Genomic DNA, 12,183 nt, shown 5'->3' on the forward strand with positions numbered 1-12,183 from the left:
GGAATTGTTATTATCTTGCTCAGTGTCCTAATGGTATCTTGATTGTGTAAAAATGTCAGTAAAAATACTGACATATTTATCTAGGAATTGATTTAAAATACTGTAAGAATATGGCAAAATGTATGCAATTATTATGGCAAGGTTCTGGATATAGTGATGTTTACTATGGATTTTTTTTAATGTAGACTTGCAAATTTTCATAATAAAAAGTTAAAAAAATAAGCAATATAATCAATTCATTTACCTTTGTGCTCACCAAAGCAGAAGCTTTAACATACACTGCATCTTTTTGTCCATGACAACCCTTATTAATGTCAGGTGACTGATTTTTTTAAAATCATTAATGGTTATTTAACATAACTGTACTTGAACAGTTTTTCTCCTCATTTTTCTTATAATCTATCTTAATTCTTCCATTTGACTTTTTCCCAAAGTACAAATTTAAGTATATTAGAGTCATATTTAACTGAATCTTAGTACAACTGAAAATGCTTATATTTCGTTCTCATTCTTCAGTGGTAATTTTTATAGAGAATATGATATTAATGATTATTCCTTCCCAGAACCTCTTTCTATTTTGGCATCCATTGCTACAGTAAAAAGTCTGATTCTTTCTTTGTGGGATTATTTTTAATTCTCTGAAGGTCTTTTACAATTTTCACTTTGTTCTTAGTGTTCTGAAATTTCCTAGAGCTATAACTAGGGTGGGTTGACAATTACAGTTTTAATTTATTCGGCGTGGTACTATCTAGGTGATTGCAAAGTAAAGATACAACTCACTGCCTCTGTAGGGTTTTGCTTCTGTTAATCATCTGCTTGTACATGAATACAAATTGAGGTTATTATGCTAAGTGAAATAAATCAGAAAATGAAACAGTTACTGGATGGCTCTGTTCAGATATAGAATATGAATAAAAGAAAACAAACTGGAAAATGCAACAAAAATAATTCAACTCTGAAAAACATGATAATCACCAGAGTGGGAAGGGCGGTGGATGGGAGGAAGGAGAGAGGGAGTCAATTTGATAGTGTGAGACAGTAGGATTGTGTGATGGTGGGTGAGGGATGATATGCACATACTGAAGTGTGCAATTGTATGTCCCAAATTATATAGTTTGTAAATGAATATAAACCAATAGACTGATTTCAAAGTTATTTGATGACTTCACCCTTTCCCCCACTCTGTTTTCTCCTGGAATTACTGCTAGGAGGATTTTGGAGCTTCCGGTTGTGTCCTCCATGAATACTAAAATTATCCTATACTTTCATTTCTTGGTATTCCTACCTCCCCAATAGTCTTGGGGAACTTCACAGTTTAATTAGTCAACTCACTAGTTGTGCTTCACCTCTCTCCAATGTGCTTTTGAGCTCATCTCTTTTTGGATGATCATTATTTTTAATTTCCTTGATCTCTATGTGGATCTGTTATCAAATAACATTTTGCAAATTTCTGTTGTACAGTGTGATAATTTGATATGTGCATATACTGTGAAATCATTACAATAAAGTTGGTTTAAAAAAAACCCAGATTTATCCCCATATAGGAATGGGCCAAGCATCCGCTGAAAAACATCCATTTGGGGTGGTGAGAAAAGGTGATCGTCATTAGCAAGGGCTAATTGAGTTGCCAATCAGCACAATTTGTTCCACCTGGTTTTCCTATTCTAATTATTTTCATAACAAATGCAAGAAGACATCAGGAGGAGGTCCTTTTCTGATGCATTCAAAATGTTTTCTGTAAGATATAGAAAAGACTGTTTCTCAATTGACCTACCTGTACATTTTTATTCTGTGCTCCTATTCCTTGTACTTTTTGGCTGTTGGCAGAAGTGTAGTTTAAACATACACATCACATAGACCATTTCTCACATCTCATGTTCTTATTTATGTGAATAAGAGTCCTTATTTATATGTGAATAGCAGTCCTGGTTGCCTTCATTCCACATTTTGCCTTTCTAGGATAGACAGTCTACTCAGAGACTTTTATGCCATTGAAAACAACTTATAATGCGGGGACTGGCAGCCTCTCAGTCTTGTTTATCACTAAGGCTCGCCGCTCTCCTGTCTCCCTGTTACATTTTGATCAGGGCGGCATTTTCTTCTCATCAGTCACAGAGTTCATGAGAATGGAGATTGGACAAAACAGGCATTTTGGGGGTGGGGCGAGTTTTTCTTGTCTTAAAATATAAAAAGGTGAAAAACTGTGTCCCAGGGAACAGCTCCAGGTGATGCAAGAGACTCCGGTCAATCAGAGCCCTGGGAGGTGCTGTTACAAGGCACCCCAATGTGAATTGGGTTGCCTGTCTGTGGGTTATCTGTTACGGGACAGGGGGAGAGAGGCACCCCTGAAGGCCCAAACCTGCCTACTCTAAGTGGGTTCTACCATCCACTGCGTCAAGACAAAACATATAAAACTTTAATGAAAAGGGACTTTAATACAGTGAATATACAATACGGAACACAAAGAATATAACTTCTAAATCAAACACCTGAAGTTACCCATCCCCTCGTGGGCAAAAGTCAACCCAAAAGGGATTGGCCCAAAGCAAAGCCTGAAAGCCCACCACTAGACTAAAGCACCCTCTGGCCAGGACCCATAGAAAAGGGTCAGAAATGGCCAGACAAATCTGGAAGGCAAAGAGCAAAATCAAAATCAATATAAACAGTGCCATAGTCACCTCCCTACAGGGATCTCACCAACATCTGCCTTAACCAGCCCAGTGGAAGGAAACAAGCACGTTTCTTCATCACAGGCTTGCTGCTCCTTGTGGCTTCTTCAGGTCTCCTTCTTGTTCTCCATCTTTCTCTTTCTTTCTCTTCTCTTCTCTTTCCTCTCTCCTCAGCTTTTTCTCTGCTCAGCTCCACCCTCCTTCTGGGTGGGACAGGGAACCTGGAACTTCCCCTTTTCCTAGGGACCACCCTGTTACAGTGCCAATCTGTTTCGGCTGGTATCCTGCTGCGCTGGGGCCTATTCCCAAGTCAAGAGTGTTGCTCCTGCCTGGGGGTACACAGGGTGGCTACTCAGAATTCCAGTTCACCTTGCTGGGGTTCCAAAGCAACCGGAACCAGATCCTGGCCACTGGAAAGAAGGCCACGTCACAATACTCGGGCTGTGCCCTTCCTGCCAAGCCACCTCAGCACAACTCAGAAGCTTGAGAGGAGGTCAATCCCCAGGTGAGCCCACCTGAACCCTGAGTTCTAAAGATACAGGGTGAGCCCTCTGGGGGAGGAAGAGGACCTCTTCCCTGACCCTTACTTGCATTTGTTGTGAAACTAATTTGGAGAAATAGGAAGAGCAGGTGGGACAAAATGTGCTGACTGGCAACTCAATTAGTCCTTGCTAATAATGAATCACTTTTTTCCCCACTATACACTACCAAATGGATGTGTTTTGCACAGAAGAACTGGAGTGTAGGCCAAAGGTAGGGGAGAGGGGAGAAGACTCACCGGCGGCAGAGTGGGGAGCAGAGCAGGCAGGCTAACTGAAATGCACTGCCGAGGGGAGCAGCGGGCCAGATAGGAGAGGTCTGCTGCACCACGTGAGCAGCTCCCTGGTGGGGGAGGTAATTCAGGGCATTGCGGTGGGTTGCTGTAGTGGTGAGGCATAGGGCAAGGGTTAGCTCTTAGGATCAGAAAAAGCCTCAGAAGAGTTTTGGGCTTTCCCAGAGATAAGGGCAACAAGTTTCAAAAGGGACTAATCAAACACCCCAGGGCTATGGCAACGGGAACTTCCCCCTTCCAAAGAACTCTAAGGGCTGGGACAGAGATTTAGTTCTGGGCACAGAGACAGTGGGACAGTGAGTGTGACCACTGAGAACTAACCAACCACAAAGAGGCTGGCGGAGCTTTAGAATAATGAGGGAAAGAAGGTCTATAATCCCTGAGACAGTCATGACCACTTCAGCTCCCTTGCCCCTCCCTGGCCTGGTTCCACCAGCCTGGCAGTCCTGCTTATTTCTGTTCCTTTTCTTCTCAATAAGCTTTTTCTTTCTCTAAACCAATTTGCCTCTTCTCCTGCTTGTCTGAGCTTCAGCAAATCTGCTGTGGCTTCGTGAAGCCACCAGCCCCTGGTGGTCTAGTGGCTGGAATCAGCGCTACCTCTGCAGCCTGGATCCATCCCTGGCTGTGAGGCTAGGCCTGACAGCCAGTGTCAGCAGTAGCCCTGAGACTTAACCCCTAGGCCACTAGGGAGACCCCTCAATGTGTTTTCCAATGGATGATGGCTCCAGACCCACCTGATCTTTGCCAACAGAGTCCCACTCAGCCTGGGGCCCAGATTCCTCTGAACTCTACTGTGAGGGGGGAGGGGTGTCCTATTTCCACAGGTAGCTCTGTACACCCATCTCAGTTTTTTCTCACTTAGACATATACACTTCAATGCAGATAGGACTTGGTCTAACAGTATCAGACATTATCACAACTTTAGAATTGTCCTGATTCAAAGCTTTTGAGATAAATAGAGGAACACTCAAAATAGGCACACTTTTTCTTCAAAAAGACCCTGAGAAGGAGAGCTTCATAACGACCTTATTCTGCATTTTCCAAACAGGTTTACCTGATTTCACTTGGAGGACACAGATGTGAACTCAGAGGGCACCAAAAGTTCAAACTCACACCTCTGGGGATCCCACCACCTTCCCTAGAGGTGCCATTTATGGTAGAGGTATGTGTGGAGTTACCTGGGCTCCACAGGGTTTGTTAGGCTGGGAAGTATTTTAATTTTTTCCCCTATCTTTTCATCTATCATCAAGATCCCATGAGAGTTAGATTTGAAAGCAGGAGAGTTGAAGTGTCTCGGAAGAAAAAGCTACTGGAAATGACCAACCCACCACATCCACCCTAGCTTCACACCTGTTGAGTCTATCGTCCCACTGTTTTTCATTTCTTCTTAACTCACTTTCTATCATGACTGCTACTGCCCTACTTCAAGTCATCTTGTTTTATCCAAGACTGTAACCTCTTGAGGATTCCACTCCTACTCTTGATTCCTTTCAGCTCATTTTACACACGGCAGTAGCCCAGAAAGACTCTTGCTGATACTAATCTGATTATGCCATTCTTCTAGCTTATTGAGGGCTTCCTGTCCACTAACTGGGCTGTTTTGCAACCAGCCCAGGCCCATAGATTCACAATTGGTTCTAGAAAAAGAGACGTTTGAAGATCTTGGCATCATTTTTGTAGGTTTAAATAGTAAGTAGGAAAAACAAGTCCGCAGAGAGACAGCAACACGAGCTCCCTTCCCCAGGGTGACACTACTCTTTTATCCCCTCCCTCCTTGCACATGTGCACAAATGCATGCTCAGGTGTCCATAATCATGCACACATGCCCCACACCCATTGGTCTTCTACATTAACAAGATCAAGGCCGCAGGTGATGGGCACAGAAGCCAGGGTTGTCAGAAGCCTGATCAACTTCATTTACCTTCAGGTTCCAATTACTTTAGGATAAATTCCAAAATCGGTAACAAGGTCTCCAGAGTTCCCATCATAAACTTCAGCACCATTAAGTATCTCTCACCATGCTCTAGTCACTCTGCCTCCCTTCAGTTTCTCACATATAAATCTCTTTTTGCTTCAGAACTTTTGCACTTAGACATATACACTTCAATGCAGATAGGACTTGGTCTAACAGTATCAGACATTATCACAACTTTAGAATTGTCCTGATTCAAAGCTTTTCATTTCCTTGGCCTTATGCTTTTTTCTGCTTCCAGTCCCATCACCCTCCACTCATATTTCACTTTTTGAAAGAGCCTTTCCCGATCATCCTCTATCGAGTCCTGTCTAAATCAGGTCTCTCTTCAAAATTCTGTGGGATCCCCCAGCCCCTCTTGTTTTTAGGGATATTGTCTTGGTGCCCAGAGTTCTTGCTTGTCAGCTGGGTTTAGGGTCATACAGCAATGGCAAAGTTCCTGGTATGGGAAACCAGTATCTGCTAAAAACAGCCAGCAACTGGAGATAATATGCTTCTACAGAAGGAACATCAGAGCCTCTAGGAAATAGCCCCTGAGCACCCCACCCTGGCTTACATCAACTGCTTCCCACATGCTTGGACATATGGGACATGCATGGGCTTGTTCCACCTTTGTTTTCAATGTTAATAAACTCCAGACTGGCCTTTGGATGGAGCTGCTGCTTATTTCCAGGAAGCCCCTCTAGGCTTTCGTTGCTCCACATGGACTTTAACCTTTCCCTCCTCCCATGCTGCTTCCAACACTGCCACTCCATGAGGTGATGAAATGCTAAGCATATATTAATCACTTTGGATTTTTTCAGTTGACTAAGTTCCATGAGAGTAGCAAGTAGGTCAGTTTCTTTTATTGCATATTCTCAGTTCTTAGATTTTCTGATACATAATAGATGCTCAGTAAATATGCATTGAATGAATGAAAATATCAATCCTGGGACATGAGGATCAAGAAGTAAGATGCAAACAAGAGTTTCAGTGTTTGTTACAAAATCCCCATAGTGGTACAGGGGATGATGGTAAATGACAGACGAGTTCTAGTACTTACCTTGAACTCAGCAGCACAGAACAGTGTAACAGCTTTAACACAAACTTAATGCAAAACTTAAAACAAACTGGAGTAATCTGACATTTGCTGTGTCTTCCTCCAAGATATTAAACACCCTTGAGACATCCTGGTAGTTACACATAATAGGGAAATCAAGGAAATTTTTTTTTTGATACAAAAATGCTACTCCTGGCTCTTCTGCTCTTTAAAACCATCCCAGTGATAGCCATGCCCACTTTTTCTGAGTATGGTATCATGCTTCTTTGCATAATGCATAGAACTACCTACAACTTTTGTCTATCACTGTCTAGTCAGGTGATCTTTAAACTGATCAAAAGAAGTACCCACATATTCATAACAGCAGAATGTTCTCACCTTACCATCCTTGTGTAAATATATGCCTATGTCAACTACTGCCAAGCCACATTCAATTCCTCTTTATTTCCAAGTGAGTCGCAGTCTCCTTCAGCCAAATTAGGAGGAAGTCTGAAATCCTTTCAACTGATAAGTTTGAAGTGTTTGCTGCATCATGCTCTGTCCTGGGCACAGGATCAAAGAAATAGATTATCTTTAGATAGATGTAAGGCCAGCACGGGCAGCACACTGGGGACAGAAGGGCCCCCTGACCTTGCAGCATCTACTGATGTGTCTAGGAGGAAGCAGATGTCGTAGCAAGAGGACTCTGCCATATTCCTGGTTCTGCAGATTGGAGGTACCTTGGACCTTGCCTGGACCTTGCCTGGGCCTTGGGTGGGTACATTCCGGTGCATTCCGCCTTGGATGTTCCAAGCTCTGACAGACACTCCCTTGGCGCGATCCCTCCTTCCTTGGAGTCCTGTCTGGCAACTGGCCCCAATAAACCTCTCTTCTCTAAGACACTTGTGTGGGCTCCTTTCAATGATACCTTACAATAACCTCATGAGGTTGCTTTTGTCAACATGTTTTAGCAGACTTTTGTTTCCTCCTTATTCCCTCTCAAATTGGGCCAGCTTCTCAGTCTCCTTTGGGTTTTCCTTCAAGAGAAAAAGAGAAGCTCAAGGCTAATTCTCTGTGGCTACAGTCTTATTTAGACAGAGGGCTTTGTCTTAAGTAGAAGGTGCATGTAGAAGGACCCCTAAGCCTAGGAAAACAATCTCAAATAGCAGGCTTGGAAGATCAATGTGAGGCCTGTGAAGCGACTTGGAAGGAAGAGAAGGGAAGCAGTAAGGTTGCCCAGGCATAATGGCAGGATACATACTGGCTGGCATATCCCAGGGACGTGAGCCAAGATGATCCTTAGTTCCCAGTGCCTGAGTGTGGTGTCCTCTGGGGCAGGACTCAGTTATGTGTCAATATTGACACTCCCCCCTCTACCACCAACTCTCCATACCTCAGCTTAAGGCCAGAAAGGAAATGGGCCAGAGTCTTAGTACATTCTGCCAGGTCCTCCTGGACTGAACCTGTAAAGAAGAGTAGAACTTTTTCAAGTTGATTTCTATCCTTGGACATACTATCTGGTTTGGACATTTAAATTTCTTTTTTTTTAAGATTTATTTATTTGTGCATACAGAACTGGGGTACAGGCCAGAGGCTCAGGGGCGGCGAGAGGCTTCACCAGAGACAAAGTGGAGAGCAGAACAGGCAGATCGACGAAGTACACTGCTGAGGGGGGCATTGGGCGGGTCAGGAGAGGTCTGCTGTGCCATGTGGTCACCTCCAGGTGGGAATCAAACTCATGCGGAAGTGGCTTTAGCTTCTTAGTGCTGTGCTTTAACCCACTGCACCACCAGGGAGGGCCTAAATTTCTTATTATGACAAGAAGTGGGTCATACGAATCTACTAGCCTGCCAGCGTTTATCAGAATGTCTAAATGATGAACAATCAATAAAACTGAATTCTCATGACTTTTATTTTTAAAAATCTGGTCATTTACCTAGAAAAGGAATCCCTCTAATGTTGGCAACATTAAACTTAGATGGCTTCTGTAAGATGGATGAGCTAAGAGTTTACAAATTATCCTTCTCATCAGGAGAAAGCATCCTTTACAAGATATGGTATTTTTTTTGCACCCCTGAGCCATCTAAGTAGGTATGTTGACATTGAAAATCCTTTAAAAGATATGGACATGGTTTAAAGGCATCTTGCTGCAGTGCAATTCAAAGTCAGGCAGATATGGACTCTAGGATAACACCACCCGGGGTTGTCACAGCTTCCTGGGCTCACCATTTTGACAACAACTAGATGGTAGGTGTGAGCAAGCCTCTGGGATGTGTAGAGTTTGCAGTCTTTCCTTCCCTGACTGTTTCCCCAGCTGTAGCGAGATAATCACGCAGAAGAGACCATGAGGGAATATGTAAATGAATGAAGGTCAAGTCTAGGCCAGAATGAGACAGAGGATTAGGGAATGGTTCAGCAGAGCTAACTTTTGTTGCTAAAAAGGACTTTTGTTGATGAGGCAGGCAAGCTGAAGACAAAGGCTGCTTGTGAAGTATCAAGAATGAGCTGTGCCAGGGCTTGGTGATTTTAAGGTGGTGTTCCTGAAGGAGCGCGCGCGCGCACACACACACACACACACATTCTCATGATAAGTCACATTTCTATTAATATTTCTCTTCCCAGGCAAGAAGTTGTAAAGCATAAACATGTGTTGAGGGCCCATCATTGTAACTCTTCAAGTACCTTGGCCTGGGGTTGATGCTTAAAACAAAGGACATGAGCCAGAATACATTTTGTGATAACTTTTTTCTTCTCTTTAGAAAAAAAATATGTACAAAAAAAGCTAAGAAGAACCAAATGGGAATGTCAAGAAAACATTCTGATAGGTTACAGACAAGGGTCCCTCTCTTAAAGGAGTTACACATTAGCTATTACCATGCTAGAAAAGTGAGATGCAGTTAAAATTTGAAAACAGTTAAAAGCCACAAAGTCAAGCTGTTACTCTGGGCTCTAGGTTGTAGATGCTCTGATAGCCTTTCTGTAAAATAATACTGTGCAAACTGTAAAATATTCATTTTCATATAAAGTCCATACAATATGCTATACAAAACTTGAGTTGACGGGGAGGCTGGTGCAGGCTGGTCTTTAGGAAAGAAGCTGCAATGTTATTTGCCTGCCCAAGGACATGATTCCAGAACGATCTTGAGTTTCTTAGAATGGAAAAGCTGTTTCTAAGAGAGAATCACATAACCTTGCTACCCCTCAAATCCAGGATTCACTGCCAATTGTTTGTGCAACTAGGTCACTTCACTTTTACTTGGATGCAATAACATGGTCCGGACAGACAGTTCTTTTTGAAAATACCAGGTCAGAACATATAGTTCTTTTTGAAAATATTTTTTTCTACACAATTGATTTTGAGATTTACCATTAACCAATATTGTCCTCCCTGCGACTCATAAGGTAACTTGCATTAAAATTCAAAAATTCTGGGGCAGACAGCAACCATGGTAGTAAAAGGTTAAAGAGAGTTGGTATATTAATTTTAATTCTGTGTCTATAAAACTGAGAAAAGAAGGTTAGTGTACAAATATCACAAAACAACATCAACCATTGAATAAATGTGGTTCTTCAATGCACACTTGAACAAGAAGAAAGTGTTGTTGGTTTAAAATTCTGGCATAAATATATTAAAGCTGATCAAAAAAAATTCAGGGCAAGCTACATCACTTCTTCATACAAAAAATGTACAAAACATTAGCCTCTAACTAGATAAACATAATACTTGTCTTCACAGTTTGACATCCAGCAACTGTGTCTTGAAGTATCGAATTGGAGGGTGATAACATAAAAAACAGCTGTGACTTGTCAGCCGTCTCAGGTGACTTCAGTCATGGAGGCAGAGTGGTTCTGAAAAGACAAGCAGAGGGAGTCTCAGAGATGGACATGCCCACCTTTCCCAAGTAGCCCCTCGCTTTCTCATCTCCTCCAGTTTGCATGGGCTTTTTCTCCCTAATATACTCTTTCATGTTCCCTCAATTTATTACCCCTTCTACTAAACTTTCCCTGATTTTTTAGACCAAATAATTGCTTCATCTAAATTTGTTCTATGTATATATTTGTCTTTGTTACTTACACCTATGCAATGATAAATCTTTTTTAAATTGAGGTGACATTGGTTTACATGGTTGGTTGTGTTTTAGAGGTACAGGATCCCCCTCTTTCAGGTGTTGTTACCGAAGAATCCATTGTCCCTCTGTATCTCTTTCCCCTCTGAGATTTCTAGGGTTTGTTGTTCATTTGGCTTTATGTGACCCTTTGGTTTCTCTGTATTTCACATGCAAGTGACATTATCTGGTATTGGTCTTTCTTCATCTGATTTATTGTAATGCCCTCCAGCTCCATCCTGTCACACAAATGCAGAACTATCTTTTTGATAGCTGAATAGTATTCCGTTGTATATATATCTGACATCTTCCTGATCCACTCATCTGTATTTGTTTCCTTTCTTTTAAAAATTAATGATGTATTGTTATTTTACACTGTTGTGTGTTTTTTTTACAATACAGAATTTCTCCCCTCAGGTATGCTCACCATAATTTTCCTATCATCAAAAACACCAGAGTCTTCCACCGTAGCCCCTTGTGCTCTCCTCCTCCCCCAACCTCACCCCCCTCCTGTTTTCTCCCCTCCCCTTTCCCTTTCTTTCCTCCTTCCTTCCTGGATACCTCAGTTCTATGGTTGGTTTTAAAATTTTGTCTTTCTCTGATCTTTTGGTTTCTCTAGAACCTATAAGTGAAACCACCTGGTACTTATCTTTCTTCTGGCTCACTTCACTTAGGATATTAAAGTGACACCATCTGGTATTTATTTTTATCCTTCTGATTTATCACAATCCCTTCCAGTGTCATCCATGCTGCCATAAATGGTACAAGTTTATCTATTTAGATGTCTGAGTAATATTCCACTTTATATATATTATACACACATATAAGATGCATCTTCTTGATCCATTCATTTCTCTGGGAGTTTAGGTTATTTTCATGTCTTGATTATTGTAAATGTTGCTGCTATAAACACATGTGTGAAGTTTTCCTTTCAAATTAGAGCTTTTGTGTTTTTTGTGTCGAAAACTACGACTGGAATTGCTGGGTCACACGGCATTTCCACTTTAAGTCTTCTGCAGAATCTCTACACTACTTCTCAAAGGAATGAGACCAGTCTATCTTCTCAAAAGTATAACAGGGATGATGCTTTTGCTCCACTTCCTCACCAGCATTTGTTTCTCAACTTCCCTGGGGCCATTCTCACAGGTGTGAGTGGGTGGCTTTGATTTCCCTGGTGATAAGTGATGCTGAACAGTTTTTTCATATGCCTGTTGACCATCTGCATTTACTTTTTGGAGAAGTGTTCATTTAGTTCTTCTGCCTATTTATTTGAGTGGGCTATTTGTCTTCTTTTTGTGGAGTTGTATGAGGTCTTTGTAGATATCAGTCCCTTCTCTGACATATGGTGTGAAAATATTTTCTCCCATCCAGTAGGCCATCTCTTTATTTTGGTTACTTTCTCTTCCACAGTGCAGAAACGTTTTAGTTTGAGGTAGTCTCAACTGTTTATATTTTTTGTTGTTGTTGTTTTCCTTGTTGCTAGAGAAGAGTCTAATAAAGATGTTTCTGAAGCTTATGCCATGGAGTATTTTGCCTGTTTTCTTCAATGTATTTAATGGTTTCAGGTCTTATACCCAAGCCTTTTA

The 12,183-nt window shown here is 41.8% G+C and overlaps 1 protein-coding gene across 1 annotated transcript in view; it reads right to left on the bottom strand.

Annotated features, from left to right (window-relative positions):
* Positions 1–9,217: 9,217 nt before the first annotated feature.
* The window catches only part of LOC101625387 (lipid phosphate phosphatase-related protein type 1), a 36,686-nt gene continuing 33,720 nt past the window's right edge, over positions 9,218–12,183 (bottom strand). Inside the window, exon 6 of the mRNA XM_012721275.1 lies at positions 9,218–10,340. Within this exon, the coding sequence (XP_012576729.1) occupies positions 10,308–10,340 (33 nt within the window). The 3' untranslated portion in view covers positions 9,218–10,307. The remainder of the gene's footprint in view (positions 10,341–12,183) is intronic.

The sequence above is a fragment of the Condylura cristata genome, unplaced genomic scaffold, assembly GCF_000260355.1.
Source record: "Condylura cristata isolate star-nosed mole 26May11 unplaced genomic scaffold, ConCri1.0 scaffold00006, whole genome shotgun sequence".
NCBI classification, from domain to species: Eukaryota; Metazoa; Chordata; class Mammalia; order Eulipotyphla; family Talpidae; genus Condylura; species Condylura cristata.